This window comes from Euleptes europaea, chromosome 15, assembly GCF_029931775.1.
Source record: "Euleptes europaea isolate rEulEur1 chromosome 15, rEulEur1.hap1, whole genome shotgun sequence".
Taxonomy (NCBI): domain Eukaryota; kingdom Metazoa; phylum Chordata; class Lepidosauria; order Squamata; family Sphaerodactylidae; genus Euleptes; species Euleptes europaea.
Genome location: NC_079326.1, coordinates 16,612,076 through 16,630,204, shown reverse-complemented (window position 1 = coordinate 16,630,204; position 18,129 = coordinate 16,612,076). Strand labels below are relative to the sequence as shown.

Here is an 18,129-nt window from a genome sequence, read left to right as displayed (position 1 = left end):
CACACAAAGTGTTCCCATGCTGGAACCAACAGGTATAAAAAATATGCAATGCTACGACATAGAGATTTTCACCATGCTTTTGGTATATAGTAAACTTTTAAATATTGCACATTTGGAATTGCCACCTTATGAAGTATTTCCTGCAGCCTGCATGTTGACATTATCATAAGGATAGAAGAGAAACCAGAGCAATTTATGATTAACTACAGGTAAACCAGTGTTAGGATTTTAACTCTTTTTTCAAGGTTCCTTATCATAGTATGTTCCAACAGAAGAACAGGAATGTTGTAGTGTTCCTGGCATGAATACTCAGTGCGGTATTTATTAATAATACTGCCACTTTCATATGGCAATCCCACCCAACAGTACGGAAATAATTTTCCTGTCAAGAGACATGAAAAATTCTAGGCAAAACAATTCATGTCCTTGTGCATTTGCCATAGTTTCACCCGCTGCAAACAATTTTCTAAATTTTAAGGAAAAGGAAGGGGTTGACAAAGGAGGTTCAGAAATCACATCCACAAGTCAAAATAATTTTTGTGAATGACAGAGCATACTTCACATCACTTGAGCTACATTCTCACCTATTTAGTTTCCTGGAGAGATTTATGTGCAGGCCATATGAGAAGACCAAAGCAGTAAGAAGTGTGAATGAGCAAAAGTGATAGTATTCTCTAAGGGGATGCAAAAAAATCCAGGTAAAAATGGATTGGAAAAAATGAAAATTACAGTTCTCAGAAAGCTATTGCATTTTCTTCAGCAATGAAATCATAAAATGTTGCTATTAATGTCTGGATGTTATTCTTTTAGTTTTGTGGGGGCGGGGGTTCAAAATGAGGACGAATATTTTCTTCCTTCCTATTGTACCTGAGGAAGTGAGCTCTGACTCTCAAAAACTCATAGTGCAATAAATGTTGTTAGTCTTTAAGGTGCTAGTGGACTTCAGTTTTGCTACAATAGACTAATTTAGCTACCCCACTAAAATGCAAACAAAACAGTAAAGGGTGTGTGTGTGTGTATGAGAGAGAGAGAGAGAGAGAAACCAAACAACTTGCTGGGCCACAAATAAGGTTGCTAACCTCCAGGTGGGGCCTAGAGACCTCCCAGAATTAGAACTGATCTCCAAACTACAGAGATAAGTTCACTTGGAGAAAATGATTTCTTTGGATTGTGAACTGAGGTTCCTCCCAACCCTAAAACCTACCCTTCCCAGGTACTACCCCCCAAATCTCCAGGAATTTCCCAACCCAGAATTGGCAATCTTAGGTCCACAACAAAGCTATTGGCTACATTTGCCTTGATGGATTACAAGTTGTGCAGCCCTCTTTAAACAAAACTTTAATTTTCTCCAGAGACTTCATTTGGATTCTCATTTGAAAATGAGCATCTCACAACTTGGATATAAATGAATCATTAAGTCTCCACTTCAAGAAAAAATACAAACTATGATTAAATATAACTCAGCAGCCCTCCTTCTTAATGAGTTTCTGGAGCCCAGCTTGCCCACAGTGGAATCAGTAACTTGTGCCTGGAATGGGGACCAGCCCCATTCCAGGGAGAGAAAGAGGGAGGGAGGGATGGCACAGACACACCGTGCTATGAGGAATCATGCCACAATTGTATTGATTACAGGTTCATCAGGTCTTGGCCCAGCATAGGCTGGGAACAATGGCTGCTGTTAACAGCCCAACTGCTGTCAGCACCTTTCCAAACCGCTATTCCTAGCATCGCCACCCTCCTGGGGGTATTGCCAGCCCCAAGGTTGGCTGTCCCATGGCCCACCACTCAGAGCCCCTTAAGGGGGACTCCTAGGGTTGCCAAGTGCCCCAAGGTGGCGGGTAAAATCCCGCCGATCCACCGGGCTACCCGCCGGCCAGCTGATGTGGTGGCGGGTAAACCCAAAAGTGATGCAGATGCTCTGGCAATCGCTAGAGCCAGGCACGCGCGTACATCACGCGCCGCAGCCATGGCCCCAGAAAACACCCGCTGGTGGAGCTACGGGGCCTGGCAAGCCTAGAGACTCCCCTTTGGTCATGCAGGGAGCCTCGCCTGCACAACCCGCACTGCGTTCCCCAGCCAATGCCTAAACGATGGCAGCCAGTTGTGAAGCAAGCTTTGCCTGAAAGGCTAGCAACTATTTCTTTCTCACAGTGTTAGGTGTAGGAGCATTTTAAAGCCCTGTTTTAAAACTAAGTATTATTTCAGGCCATGCCATAGAGGCACCAACATGTATGCCCTGTTTTTATAATTATTTTCTACACAGGTAACAAAAGCCTGGAGAATGGGCTGAGACTAAGGTTGCCAATCTCACTATTATGACAGATCTCCAGGTGATAGAGATCAATTCACCTGGAGAAAATAGCCACTTTGGAAGGTAGACTCTATGGCATTAAACCCCAGTGAGAACCCTTCCCTCCCCATATTCCGCCCTCCTTAGGCTCCATCCCCAAAATCTCCAGGTATTTCCCAACCCAGAGCTGGCAGCCCTAGCTTAGACTGAAAGAGATATGACAAAACTGGATTTTTTAAATTTCCCAACTGTTTAACCACAAAATACATTTGCTTTAGCAGGTTGCTTTGGATCAGATATAGGAGTAATGTATTGTTATACCCAGACCATGTCAACAAGTTTGAAAAGAGTATGTGAACAAGGCTGTCTTAGACCTACAATAATACAGCAAGCCATAAAATAAAAACAAGGGACATCCTATGATTACATTATGCATTATACTTTTAATATTCTAATGTTCTTGCAGTGCAATAATAGGTGCACCAAAATAGTAAAGAAAGTTATCAACAGCAGTGTCCTCAATGTCCTTGAAAAAAAAGTATCCCCAAGAATGAATTTCAATAAAATTTAATACATGCTCAAAATACACGGTAGTGCTCTCTGCTTGTATTACATCAGTTTAAGCCAAACTTACAAGTTTGATGCTTGTAAAACTCTTTTTCAATGCAGTCTATTAAGTAGATCATACATATATTACTCAGGAGATCATCTAATTCACATGCACTGGTTTGGTTTTGTATATTATGGGTATGTTTACGTAAAAGAACAAACAAAACAAAAAGACAAGAAAGATTGATTCCTTTTCATGTTGTGCCTTATTGACTCTGACTTTGAATAAAAGTCTTTCCAGCCAGAATACCTCTGAGGCCAGGCTTACTGTAGCCCTGTACCTTCTGCTTTTTAACATTAACAGTGAACACAATTTTAGAGGTGGTGACCCTCATTTGTCATACTGTCACCTAGCTACCATTTCTTTACAAGATCACCTATAAGTCTGAGCTGCCGAGAAATAAATGAGACCACAAGTACAAAAGTATACAAAAAGAAACCCATTTTTTTCTCATTTAGAAAAAAGATCACTGTTTGTTTTATAAGAATTGTCTTTTTGGATCGGACCTATGTCTAATGTGTTCTAGCCTTCCATTTCCAACAGCGGCCAGATGCCTCTTGGAAGCTCACCAGCAGAACAATAATTGTAGCCTCGCTGTACTTTTTCTCTACCATCCGGTGAACAAATGGTGGCTTGGAAATGCATCTGGTATTGGGTCTAAAAATAGATGCTCAGTTTTGTTGTCTGAGCAAACAGCCTGTCTCCAATGCAGGGTGCAAGCATGAGCATAAAGAGTGGGCACACTTGACTAGAATCTGGGAGTCCAGGGCAGGCATTGCCCAGGTTGCAGGGCATGGGAGGGACCTGTATTAGAAGTCTGAATTGGGTCCAGAGAAATGATACATCGGCACTGCTTGCTCAGCTTAATCTAATAGTGTTTTAAATTATCTGAGCTAAACTAATTTGTGGTGGGTGAATTCAATGAGGTGGAATTGTTTGGTCCTTAAATTGATACTTCGGTTTGACTTAAGGATGGTTGCATTTTATATCTGTCTTTTCTCCGAAATTTGGCCTTAAAATATGATGTGAGACTGTGGAACATAATGGTAGCGCTCTCATAGAGGTGGGAAGTGGTGTATTATTACTGAGTGGCAGGAGTCCTTGCAATTGCTAGATGTGGTTGCTTGTTGATATCACAGGTAGTAGTAGACTGGGGCTATACAGAACAACATCAGTCCTAGGGAATAATAGCCCACTGTTACCCTCTCTTCCCAAATAATCTAAATGATAACATGTAAAAATTCTTGTTTTTTTCTGCGATTTTAAAGTCATACTTTTGTCAAGTAGACATCAAATGCTTCATTATTCTGTCCAGAAATGCTCTTTATCACACAAAATGTCATTCATTAGACTAAAATTTTGGGGAGATAGAATATAATTCCATAGAGTCCACCCTCCAAAGTTGCCATTTTTCTCCAGGGGAACTAACCTCTGTAGTATGGAGATCAGTTGTCGTTCTGGAAGAACTAGGTCCCACCTGGAAGATGGTAACCGTAGACCAAACTGATTCTATGAATTTATTTCCTGCCACCATCTCTCACATAACTTGGAGAAGGAGTGTCCAGAGCAACCTCATTAAAATGGGAAAGTACTTCTGAATTATACTTGATTGCCTTTGTAGTGGTTGTAGAGACATTAATGTTGAAGGACAGTAATTTGATGAAAAGATATGGCTAAAGTTATTATTGCAAAGATTTTCTCGTGTTAACAGTCTTCTCTTACAAGTGCTTCATTCTTGATTAGCAGCATTTGAACAAAATACAGGTTTCAAGGTTAAGATCACATGGCCAAATGTTACTGATATTTAAGGTTGCCAGCCTCCAGGTACTAGCTGAAGATGTGCTATTACAACTGATCCCCAGCTGTTAGAGATCACTTCCCCTGGAGAAAATGGCTGCTTTGGAAATTGAACTCTATGGCATTGAAGTCCCTCCCATCCCCAAAACCCGTCCTCCTCAGGCTCCGCCCCAAAACCCTCCTGCCGATGGCAAAGAGGGAGCTGGAAACCTTACTGAACAGTGAGTTTTTATCAGTAAGCTTTTTATAGAGTCTGGTAGACAATTTTGGGCCATTAAAGTAAACCATGATATCAAGAAAATTAATCTGATGTTTATCATTGTGCAGATGAAATTTTATATTTGCATTTTTTTTGGTTTAACCATGTATGGAAATTCTTTATCACACTTTGTGTGATAAAGAGGGACCTGGCAAACCTACTGATTTTGCCCAGAGAAATTGTCCTACCTTCACACAAAGGAGCAGGGTATGGCTACCTCGGTGAGGTGGAACCACCTCTGTTAGTGAGGTCAGCAAGACTGCAATCACTTCCTTTCTTTCCTATTATTTGTCAGTGATGACTTCTCTTCATTGATTGGGTCCGTTAACTAAGAAACTATTGCATGACATGTTTTGCTTTGCTAATTCTTAATGCATTTTTTTCTGTTAACAGATACAGAAGTGGTCTACAAAAACAGGCATGGACATGTTGTTAAACTGAATGTAGAAACAAATACAACTACGTTATTGCTGGAAAATGCAACTTTTGTAAGTATTAATTTATGTCTAATATAGTAATTAGTCTCCTGCATCTTTATTAAAGATTTTATTAAAATCTAGAGAAGCACACATCTAGCCACATACCCAGCAGGGTTTTGATCTCCCTCCACCCCAGTAACTGTTTCTGAAACTCCTCCGGCACAGTTACGTTTCTCACTGTTTGTGAAACATATTTACCTTCTTTCCTGTTCAGATTATCTACAAAAGCCCTTCTCAAACATTCTAAATAGGGAGAATGAAACATGAGTAAGAGTAAAGTGAAATTGTGATGATAAACTCCATCCCCAACCTGTACACAGAATGTATGTATACAGCAGAATTCCTGATCATACAGAGAAAACTCTGTGCACAGAGGTGTATATGTGTAGGCTTTAACCATACATTCCAATGAATATGTGCTTTTGACCACTAAAGTGACAGTTTTGCTCATTTTCCTACATATGATCAATCTATCTACTTAGTATGCTTGAAAACAACTATTGAAGAACATAGAGTCAGAGTAGGTTTACTGTGGGCTGGTTCATGCATGCTGTCTCTGACTGTGGTATCATGAAGTCTCCCATTCACTCACTCTACCTCACTCTTTCTCTGAATGGTAGAGGCCATCAGAGTGAAAATTAGCAGCTACTTTTATTCCATGCAAAAAGTTCCAGTTGGAAACACATTTGCATTCATTAGTAGGATTAATAGATGTGAGGAAGTCCTGGTTAATAATATGTAGGTTGGCTAATGTTTTTCATATCCTTTCATAAAATGAGTCACTTTTGCCCTTTGCTTGTTACTGATATGAAAAGGGTGCTTCTCTTTTTGTAGTGAATAATTTATGCAAGATGGCTCGAGTGGTTGTATCAATTGTACAGTTGCTTAATGTTGTATTGTAACTGTTCTGCAAAACTGATAGTGCTCCACAGTTCAGTCTACACACAATCCTCTCATTGTATTATTACATGCATCCAGGGTATGAATCTCTGTAGAATCTCTAGGACCTCAATTGGCTTTGTTTTAAGGTAATAAGTGCATCATAACCATGGATTCCACTTCCTATTGTACTAGAGAAAAAGAGCAACAAAAAGAATATGATTTATTTTAATTGTCAAATCTTTTGTAATTTCTGGTTCGTGCATTGTTTAGTTTAATACATGATGCCTTCTGCTGCACATCTAAGAATAAGTGTCCAACAAAGTTAGGGTGCCTGTTCTGCTCAAAAGTAATGAACTGACTATGCTTCAACAGAAGAAAAAAAAAAGGGCAAGGTCTTCTAGAATTCTTTTTTTGCTTGCACATATCTGGTGTTAGTTTATCTACTTAAAAATGCCACTCTGAGCTCTTCTGGAGAAACATATGATAGAATGATCATCCCTGGCTAGGTGTTTCTCAAGACAACTGTCCCATATCATTCTCTCCTGTACTGGCCTTTGGAGGTTAGTAGATGGCATTGTCTGCCTTGTTGGCTTTCCACTGAGTGGCAGTTCACTCTGCTTCTTGTTCCTTCACAGGGGTGTGCACCAATCTTTTGGGTATTTTGGGGTTCAAATTTATTAAACCTGACATTTTTTTAAAAAAACCCTAAAAACCCAGATTTTTTGAAAATGTTCAGGTTAATAAACCCAAACATGAGAAATACCATGGGGACACTAAACTGAAGACTGGGCTCTCTGCGAGCGAGCCCAGTCTTCAGTTTCGCGTCCCTGCCACAATAGAAAGGCAGAGGTGTTTCTGTCCATGCTGCCAGAAGGTTGAATTGTCATTGTTGTTTATAGCTGTAATCAAGCTCCTCCAATTTTTATATAGGGCCTCTTTTTTCCTCCAGTTTACCAAGTCCGTGTAGTTCTTTTTAATAGTTAACAATTCCTTCAATACTGAAATACTAGAAGTTTTAAACATTCCATTGAATGAGAGAAAAGATGGCTGAAAACTTTAACTAATCAGAAATGCTCACCTGGACTCAAAAGAGCAATAACGTTTCTTTGCTTCTATCAGTGTTATGGAATAGGTCTTAAAATAGGGTATTATTTATTTATTATTATTATTTAATTAATTTATATCACTCCCTTTCCCAAAAAAGTCTCAGGGTGGTGAACAACAATATATTCAGCATATAAATGTACAATCTTAAAAACTAATACATATCAATATAAATTAAAACTACTTACTTAATACTTAAAACTTAAAAATGGTGTCCTAACAATAAGAATTCTCCTTACATTTTTCAGTCTCCTAGGTAGGGTTGCCAAGTGCCCGGTGGTGGCGGGTAAAATCCTGCAAATCCACCGGGTTGCCCACAAACCAGCTGAGGGCCGGCAGGCAATGCGTGCACTCGCACCCATGTGACACGCCCACGTCACTTCAGGGTTTATGCGGAAGCAACGCGGACGCTCTAGCAACCTCCGCAGAAACTGTATGGAAACCATAAAGTTTCGGCAGAGATTGATAGAGCATCCGTGTCGCTTCCGAGTAAACCTGGAAGTGATGTAGGCTCATCATGCGGGATGCGCGTACGCATTGCACCAGGCACACAAGCCACACGTTACAGAAAAGCTCCGCCATTGGAGCTGCAAGACCTGGTAAGCCTACTCCTAGGGGAATCGCTTCCTATGGGTGGAGGAGGTGCCAACAGCAGGAGAGTCACTCCAGTAGGATCCAGCACGGGAAGCCAATTGATATAAAACTGTCGCTTCCCTCAAACATAGCCCTGCCAGAAACATCTCCATCTTACAGGCTCTGTGGAATTGAGCCAAATCCTGCAGGGCCCGGGTCTCATTTGACAGCGAGTTCCACCAGGCGGAGGCCAGGGTGGAAAATGCCCTGGCTCTGGTCAAGGACGGCTGGAAGCTTCTTGGACCAGGGACTACCAGTAAGTTGTTTCCAGATGAGCGCAGCACTCGTGGGGGGTGTGTGTTATATTGGGAGACCATGTTTGGTAAATTTGCTATGAGGATTTTATTTTGTTTTATTTTACCTGCACATGTTGTTGGTCTGCTACCTCATTGCTTGTATATCTTCATTAAACCTCTCAGATACTGGGATCTGGCAACAAGGATGCAGCGTGTAAGAGCTATTGAGTATAGTGTCTGTTTTCTGTTGCAGAAAACTCTAAGCCTGTAATTGTCCAAGTGCATTTATATGACAGGTAATTCTCTTTTTTCCTCAGTAGTCAAAGACTGAGAGCAACACTGCTTTTTCATTTTTCCTGTTTCACAAAACAGCTAGGTCAGTCAACTATTCTATTAAGTCTACCTGGAATAGTGATGTATACAGAGATTTATTCATGCCCCCAGGTATATTTACTTTCTTTAATACATTTAATAAGCTATTTAGACTATTTATTATTAATTAATTCAATGCTTTCAATGGGAAACACATTCCTAGCTATAATTTTTTTATCCAAATGTGATTTTAAAATGTGTATTATGCCCCTAACATAGAGGATCCTCCTTGTCAAACTTTAGGTAGACAGAAGGGAATTTTTTCCAGTTCATAGATTATTAAAATGCACATTTTTACAGAGCAGGCGCAGGGAGGTGTGACAACTCAGATGTGTGAGTTTCTCCTGTTTTGCTGGAATCTTTAAGCAAAATATTCTGTATCCTGCCATTCCCCAAAGGAGCTCATGATGTCGTGTTTGATTCACCTGGTGGCAATGTATCACCATGGTTTCAATCCTTGTGTTCTTCATTAGAGCTAAGATGGCCTTCAAGGTTTAAATATGTAGGCCTTTAGAAAAATGATGCCATATTTTCACAGATATTATTGTATAAAATATGGCAGATGGAGAGCCATCCTTTTTGAATAAGTGCAGAAGATTCCCCAGGGCATTCTACATCAGTTCCAGCACAGCAACTGGGTTGAATCAGATAGAAGGTTAAATCAGGTTAATCCTGAGCATGATCAAGAATGGCTGAATGGCACAGAAAATGAGGAGAGATTGTAGGAACCATGGCCAACAAACAATTTTAATTTTTTTTTTTTTTAGCACACAGCAGGTAAGCTCTTTCGTTCAATGGACAGGCTCACATTGAAGCCCAAAGCTGCTTTCACTTGAATTGATAATGAAATTATTCCTGCAAGAAAGCAGTGAGATCATTGTGATGAATGTAAAGTCCTCCACACTTCAGAAATAACCAGTGTTCATCTGCGTGGCTTCTATGCAGTCCCACATTGGGACTGCGCAGGCGCAGGCCAGCCACGGATAAGATTTGTCAGCTTCTAGCAAAATCTAAAAGAGAATGTTCCCCCTTCCTTTGGGGCATGCAATCTCCCCGCCCACGGTCACATGACCCAAGGGGGAGGGAGCACTCTTCCCTCCAGTTCTCTTTCTGTCGCCACGGAGAGAGAACGTGTCAGCACCTTCCTCTAGCCATGGAGCCCAAAAAAGCTCCACTTTTCAAGAAATGTAGTGTGTGTGGTACTAAGATGGCAAAGAATGATTCCCACACTGAATGCCTCCTTTGTCTGGGGGAAGGCCACATTCCAGCAATTCGATTACTTTCTCATCTTTACAAAGAGTCGCTTCGCCTACAAGGTCGTTCTGCTGAACCGGGTACTTCGACTGGTAAGTCCCAACTCAATGTGGGACCCACTACAAAAAAAGTCCAAAAAAGTTGGCCCTTCTAAGAAGCCTTCCTCCATCGTTATTTGGCCAGCAAAGTTTATTGCTCTGGTTACGCAAGATGGCCGCGGCTCATCACACCATGCTTCCCGCTCCAAATCGCCTCGGCGTCGATCACCTTCGAGGTCGCCGAAGTCCTTTTGATTCCGATCGCCTTTGGCATCCCCTCGACGCCGATCCCAAACCAAGTCGCCTCACTCGTCTCATCCGTCTGAGTTGCGAGCTCCCGACGAAGCTGCACAGCAGCCCATTACCATCGAGGATTCGCCTCCTCATTCCCTGGCTACCCCCACGGTTCCGTGTCCGAGCAGGGCCCAGGAAGACTCGGCTGAGTTCAAACAGCACCTCCTTCATCTCTATAAAGATGTGCCTCTTGTGCTTAACAAGTCCTCACGGCCTGATGATAAAGGGCCTCGGGCAGAACCTACAGAGTTCCAGGTCGGTGCCGATCAACCACCTCCTCCTGTGAGTGCTCATCAAGACTCCCAACGTTCGGTTGAAAGGAAGCAAGTGGAGTCTCCGAAGGGTTTGTCCCATCTCAAGCCTGGCCAGCGGCCTCGGCGTCAATCAACTTCTCGGCCCCAGTCTCGATTCCCGGCTTCGTCCAGATCCACTTGGCGTCGGTCGAACTTGCGCCATCGCCGATCTACCCGTCGGAATCGATCTTCTTCTCGACGTTAATCTTCTTCTTGACGTCGAGCCGATCATCGGAGTCGATCCGCTTCCTGCAGACGCCGGTCATCTTCTGATCGGAGTCGATCCCATCGTCGGAGTCGATCCCGTCGTCGAAACTGTTCATCCCGTCGGAGCCGTTCGTCCCATCGGAGCCGTTCGTCCCATCGGAGCCATCAGGGCCAATCCAGTCGTTGGCGCCGATCCATTTCTCGTCGCTCCCACTCTCATCGGTCTTTATCTAGACAGTCTTCTTCCGGTCATAGCCGTTCATCCCGCTCACGTATCCCAGCCATTCAACAACACCAGTCATCATCTAAACAGTCAGTTACCGGACATTGCCGTTTACTTCATCCACTTGGTACAGATGTTCAACCTCGCCGTTCTTCATCCAAACAGCCAAACACCGGACATAGCCATTCACTTCATTCACGCAGTCCGATCAGTCAGAGGCGCCGCTACTCCTCTAGGCGCCGGTCTCCCTCTCATCAGCATCGAGAGGTTTCTCGACGCCAATATCCTACTCCTTCCGTCTACTCGGGCTCTTCGGTCGACCGTTGTCATTGTCACTGACGCTCCCAGTCATGCTCGTCTTCTGGAGGCTCTCATCGGTGTCGCACACTCCATCTCGTCGTCCTGATGATCTTTCTAAGGATTCCGTTCGTCCAAGGCAAGAGTCACTTTGCAAGCCTCCCCTCTCCAGGTCTCCTTCTATGTCAAGGGACACTGATCCATCTGAGTATGACACCTCCTACTCCCCTGATGAGGATGAGGATGAGGAATCCCGCACTTCAGCTCCCTCACCCGAGGACACTGTTGGGGACTCTAAGCCGCTCTCTCCTACGGGAGATGTCCGTTTATATGCGAAGCAGCTCATTCGCATGGTGAAAACTCTCAAAATTGAGTTTAAGCCAGAGGACTCCGGCCCTATAGATGATATTATGGATATCCTCCATAACCCTGAAGTAGGCCCCGTGACCCTTCCTATGATAAAGAGCATTCTGGAAGTGATCCGTAACAACTGGGCTAAGCCTGCTTCGGTCCCCTCTTCCACCAAACGAGGAGAGAATCTTTACAAGATTCGCAGGGAAGGTGGAGAATTTCTTTACCAGCATCCCCCTCCTAATTCCATAATAGTGGAGGCTTTGCCTGGTAAATATAGGTCTGGAGCACATTCCTCCTCGCAGGATAAGGAAGGCCGTAAACTAGATACCCTTGCCAGAAAAATTTACACTTCCACTGGGTCTCCGCATTTTCAATTTCCTTGCCATCATGGCCAGGTATCAATACTCCCTCTGGGATTGTATATCCCCTCAAATATCCATCTTTCCCGACGATAACGTCCCTCAGCAGTAGCCATTCAGTCCGAAGGCATGTCCCTCGCAAGGCAACAGCTTACAGCTGCAACTCATGTGGCGGATTCCTCTAGTAAAGCCGTTGCCTCTGCCATTGTCATTCGCCAGCATGCCTGGCTGCGCCAGTCTGTTCTCCCCTATGAGACTCCAGCCCGTATTGAGGACCTTCCTTTTGAAGAGACATCCTTGTTCAGCGACCAAACTGATACTTTCCTGGATCACCTGAAAAAGAACAAAACAAATGCCAAATCCTTAGGGATTGCTCCTTAAGCCCCCGATTTTAAGCAGCATTATTTTGGCCAGCAAGCCAACCAATCTTCTCGCCCATATTGTCTCCAGGGTTCCTTCCAACAACCCTCCTTCCGCCCGTCCTTTCCCAGCCCGCAGCAGGACAGGAAGTTCCCACCCAAACCCAGGGTCCGTAAAAGCCCCAGAGGGTTTCCCGGCCATTTCAACAAACCGAAGCAGGCATGACTAGATGTGTCTGCTTGCTTTCTTGATTGCCTGTCGGCTTTTTACCACTCATGGTCTGCTATTACCACTGATGTTTGGGTTCTCAAAATAATAAATGTTGGTTACTTCATAGAATTTGATACGTTACCACCATACAGGCCCACAGGCCACTCCCTTTCACCGGCCCCAGACCTACTCGTACAAGAGGTTACCACTCTCCTGTCTAAGGGAGCCATTTCAGAGGTTGCACCTTCGGATGCCAACATCCTCTCAGGTGTCCCCTTTCATCGCCCTTCTCCTCAGAGGTACCTGTTCACAGACGCTTCCCTGTCAGGCTGGGGAGCTCATTGTGGTGACCTTACGGCCTGGGGTACTTGGTCTTTCCTAGAATCCTGGTTGCACATCAATTTGTTGGAGCTGCGTGCTATCCGTCTTGCTCTGTCTTTATTCACAGGGCACCTGGACGGACAGCACATTCAGATCACCACAGACAGCTCCACCGCCAAGTTCTGTATAAACAAGCAGAGCGGCACAGGGTCCGTTTTGCTCTCCAAGGAAGCCAGCGACATCTGGGAATGGGCCATAGCTCACCGCGCTACTCTCGTAGCGATTCACATTGCGGGCAAGAGCAATACACTAGCAGACGCTCTAAGTCGCCTTCCCAATCAAGCGCACGAGCTCACCCTGAGCAGCGATTGTCTCCACCAAATATTCTGCCATTGGGGTTATCTGCAAATAGACCTTTTTGCCACACACCTCAACTCAGTGGGTCCCAGGTTCTATTCGAGGGCGGGAGCCAGCCCGGGCTCAATGGGAGATGCCTTTCAGGCAGTTTGGAATGGGGCTCTGTTTTATCTCTTTCCCCCATTCCCTCTACTTCACAAGGCCCTAGCCAAGTTGAACCACGACAAGACAGATTGTCACTCCATTTTGGCCCAGGAGGTTGTGGTTCGCAGTGCTCATGTCACTTGCACAAGGGAATTACATTCTTCTTCCGAGGAATCCCTCCCACTCCCCCCCCCCCAGACTTGCAGCTTGTGGCCTGGAGGGTGCTACCCCGGGGCAGTGGTCCAACAGGGTAGCTAAGGTTCTGCTGCATTCGTTAAAGTCTTCCACACGGCGGTCCTACGATGCTAAATGGAGACATTTTTCTGATTGGGTTAAGGTTAAAAATATTTCACCAATCAATTGCCCACTGTCCGTTGTGCTTGATTACCTTCTATCCCTCAAAGATGATGGCTTATCTAATTCTTCCATTAAAGTTTATTTAGCCGCAATATTGGCTTTTCATCTGGATATTGACTCCTCAGTTTTTTCTCATCCCCTTTCCAAAACGTTTTTGAAGGGTCTCAATAACTTGTACCCTCCTGTCACTCCACCAGTTCCCCAGTGGAGTCTCTCCTTAGTCCTTTCACAACTCATGAGACCTCCGTTTGAGCCATTAGCAACTTGCGAATTGGCCTTAGTATCATTCAAGGCGGCCTTTTTAGTCGCCATTACCTCGGCAAGGAAGGTGAGCGACATGTCAGCACTGTCACATTTCCCTCCTTATACTAAATTCCACTAGGATAGGTTAGTATTGAAGCCTAAGATTTCCTTTTTACCTAAGGTTGTTTCAGCCTTCCACCTGTTTCAGAACTTCCGTAAAGATGACAACCTTCGGTGGACACCGCAAGGGTCGTCGTGCTTCTCCTCAGACCCTCTCGAGGTGGATCACGTCAACCATCAAAATGGCATATGAGTTTGCTCACCAGGAGTGCCCTCCTATGATCAAAGCGCATTCTACCAGAGCGTATGCGGCTTCCATCGCCTTTTGCTCTAAGATAGATCTCCGGGACATCTGTAAGGCTGCTACCTGGTCCACGGCCTCTACATTTATGAAACACTACGCTATGGATGCAGACTCGGCAAGAGATGCAGCCGTGGGACGTGCCGTACTGCAGTCTTTATTTCGGTGACTGTCCCACACCCACTGTCCTGGTAAGCGAGCTCGCTATTCTCCCAATGTGGGACTGCATAGAAGCCACACAGATGAAAAACAGAGTTTCACTTACCTGTAACTGTTGTTCATCTGGTGGATCTTCTATGCAGGCACACATCCCTCCCTCCTTCCCCGCTGTGGGACCTCTCCGCTAGACCAGTGGTTGGTTCCATGGCGGCAGGTTGGAGAACTGGAGGGAAGAGTGCTCCCTCCCCCTTGGGTCATGTGACCATGCCCCAAGGGGAGGGGGAGCACTTTCTTTTAGATTTTTGTAGAAGCTGACAAATCTTATCCGTGGTTGGCCTGCGCCTGCGCAGTCCCAATGTGTGCCTGCATAGAAGATCCACCAGATGAACAACAGTTACAGGTAAGTGAAACTCTGTTTTTTTGTCTTCTGCCTCATCCATTACAATTATGAAACAGGCTTCCTTGGGAGGTGGCTTTCCTTTGGAGATTTTTAAGCAGAGGCTAGATGGCCATCTGACAGCAAGGCTGATTCTATGAACTCAGTACTCTCATCATTATATCCAGTATACCTCTATAGAGATATAAACTCCCCCCTCCCCGCCATGCATTCTTTAGTGTGACAGTGTTCAGCCTCTTCAGACTTGATAACTCAGTCTACAAAACTGGACCCACTATTATTTTTTTAACAATATGTCTTCTCCGATGATAAGTAAATCTGCATAAGTTGGGGAAGTTGCTTTCTGTGATAGGTGGTCCTTGAATAAGCAAGATTGCCAGCTAATGATATATGTTTTGGCCCTTAGAATACACACACACACACACACACATATATATATATTTCTGCTAAGTTTCAATGTGGTAGAGAAGCATAATGGCTGAACTTGGAAGCCTGAAGTTCAAATCCATTGTCTATAGAGATGAGCAAATGGAAATTCACTAACCAAGTTCTGACCTAGTACTCATTCATCAATATCAGATATGCTCCAAAATTATTTCCAACATTCCAGAATGGGAGAAAGCCTAATAGTCTGAGATAAAGTCCCTGAGAGAACAACACAGAATACATCTTTGGTGGGAAGTTGGTAAATTTCTTTCTCTACTTAATTTGAACATATTGAAATTGAAAATGCTGATAATCAAACTCAATTTTGTCATTTTCATCAGAGGAGGCATTGCCTCAGATGACAAATTTTCTGTCAAAATGGTGTCTACTGTAAAAAACAGATTTCACAAAATTGTCAGTCTGCTCACGTGAAGTGTTATTCCCAAAGGGTTTCCCTAGTCCCATACTTGCCCATCAATCACAGTACATGAAATATCTTCATGTGTCACTTGATGGGGGCAAAGGATATTGCTTGTCAAGTTGTCTGCAAGAACTGATTTGTTTTCTGCTCTGAGGTTTTCATTCAAGTCTGTGAGCTCAATTGGCCCTGGCATTAGTTCATGTTGCAGTACTTTTACAGCCAGTGTGGTGTAGTGGTTAAGAATGCTGGACTAGCATCTGGGAGACCCAGGTTTGAATCTCCACTCATTCCATGGAAACTTGCTAGATGCCTTTGGACCAGTCACATCTACCACACAGGGTTGTTGTGAGGATAAAACAGAGGAGAGGAGAATTATGTAAGCCACATTGAGTCCCCATTAGGGGGAAAAGGAGAGGTATAAATTAATTAAATAAATAAATTCTTTAATAAATAAAGAATTTATTAAATTCTTAAATAAATAAATTCTTAAATAAATAAATAAATTACATTAAATAAATTCTTAAATAAATAAATTCTTTCCTTCTTCCATCTTCAGTGGCCATGATTAAGCTATGCAAGGTGTACTGATCAGTCTTTGCAGAAAATATTCTAGTTTTTTGTTTGCTTCTTTATCATGTAAAGGTTGGAGTGCAAATTCTGAAGAATTTACCTTCTTTAATGAAACATGAAATTTCATTAACAAAGATTCCTCTGCTGGCACCATGAGTCCTTCCCGAACAAAAACAATGAACTGCTTCTGATCTAGTTGTTCAACACTGAGCTGAGACTCTTGTATCACCTCTGTAGCAATATGCATGGTTGCAACAGCATGAAGAAACATAGAAGCATAGAGGGACTTCAAGGGTCATCTAGTCAAAAACCCTGCACAATGCAGGAAATTCACAACTACCACCCCCAACTCCCCCAGTGGCCCCTGCTCTATGCCCAGAGGAAGGCAAAAAACCTCCAGGGTCTCTGGCAATCTAGCCCCAAGGAAAATTCCTTCCTGAGCCTAAAGTGGTGATCAGTATTGTGTGTGTGTGTGAAGTGCCGTCAAGTCACAGCCGACTTATGGCGACCCCTTTTCTGGGGGGGTTTTCATGGCAAGAGACTAACAGAGGTGGTCTGCCAGTGCCTTCCTCTGCACAGCAACCCTGGTATTCCTTGGTGGTCTCCCATCCAAATACTAACCAGGGCTGACCCTGCTTAGCTTCTGAGATCTGACGAGATCAGGCTAGCCTGGGCCATCCAGGTCAGGGTGATCAGCATTACCATGGGCATATAAGAAAAGGCCATGAGAGCTGAGTATTGACTACAATAAATCTACCATTAAAATTATGGACTAGTCATTTCTTCGTCAGAGGGCAAATGGGCAAATTTAGCAGGGGATCGAATACTTTTTCCCCTCACTGTATTCAGATCAAACTTACCTTTCTTACTATACTCATTTTCTCTTATGAAGCACCACAAAAGATCCAGAGATCATTTGCTTGCAATTTAAAATGTGTAGGGTTTTTTTTAGTGGTTTTGTGTCTGTAGAGTTGGCACCTTTCACTTGGATGCTGGCCAGCTACTGCTGGCACATGCTCACAATTTACTGGCTTGTTGAGATTATATATGCCCTAGGGCTAATCATAGGCAGGTTATTTATCATTTAAAATCACAGTGTATGTGATAGCTTTGCATCTGCAGAGCTATCATCATTCATCTGTTGAAGCATTTGTTGTTTGTGCATGCTCAGAACTTATTGGGCTGAACATAAAATTCCCAAGTGGCGATGTGAGCATACACATATTGTTTCTATAAAACACAGGCTTGTCTGTGGGAGTCAGGTAGGTAGAATGGGCAAGGCTAGAGTGCTAAAAAGACAAACAACTTTCCCTCCACCTTAGCACGATTAATAGGATCAAAGAAAATACTTCTTTTTTAATGCTGTTTTTTTTCCTGACAGAGGGAGCCAGTAGGGTTGTCAACGGCTGCTTGGGAAATACCTCGAGATTTGAGGGTGTAGCCTGTGGAGGTTGTTGTTTGGGAAGGAGAGGGAACTCAGTGAGGTATGACATAGAGTCAACCCTCCACAATAGCCATTTCCTTCAGGTGAACTAATCTTTGTCGTATGGAGATCGGTTGTAATTCCTGGAGATCTTCAGCCCCCACCTTGAGGTTTAGCAAACAAGATAAAGCACTGAAGGCACACTGCGTATGTAAAGAAAATTCCTTTTATCTATATAATAATAATAGTAGCTTGCAATTCAACCCGACTCTCTGTAACATTTACAGAACATAACGTATACAGTTACAAAAAACAACTTAAGTCAGAAGCAGAATTAGGCAAAACATTGATAGAATTCTCTCTCAAGCTGAATCACGCTTCATTTTTCTTTTCAATACG

At 43.5% G+C, this 18,129-nt stretch overlaps 1 protein-coding gene across 1 annotated transcript in view; it reads left to right on the top strand.

Annotated features, from left to right (window-relative positions):
* The window catches only part of DPP10 (dipeptidyl peptidase like 10), a 749,561-nt gene that overhangs the window by 556,566 nt on the left and 174,866 nt on the right, over positions 1-18,129 (top strand). Inside the window, exon 4 of the mRNA XM_056861104.1 lies at positions 5,350-5,444. Coding sequence (XP_056717082.1) covers positions 5,350-5,444 — 95 coding nt within the window. The remainder of the gene's footprint in view (positions 1-5,349; positions 5,445-18,129) is intronic.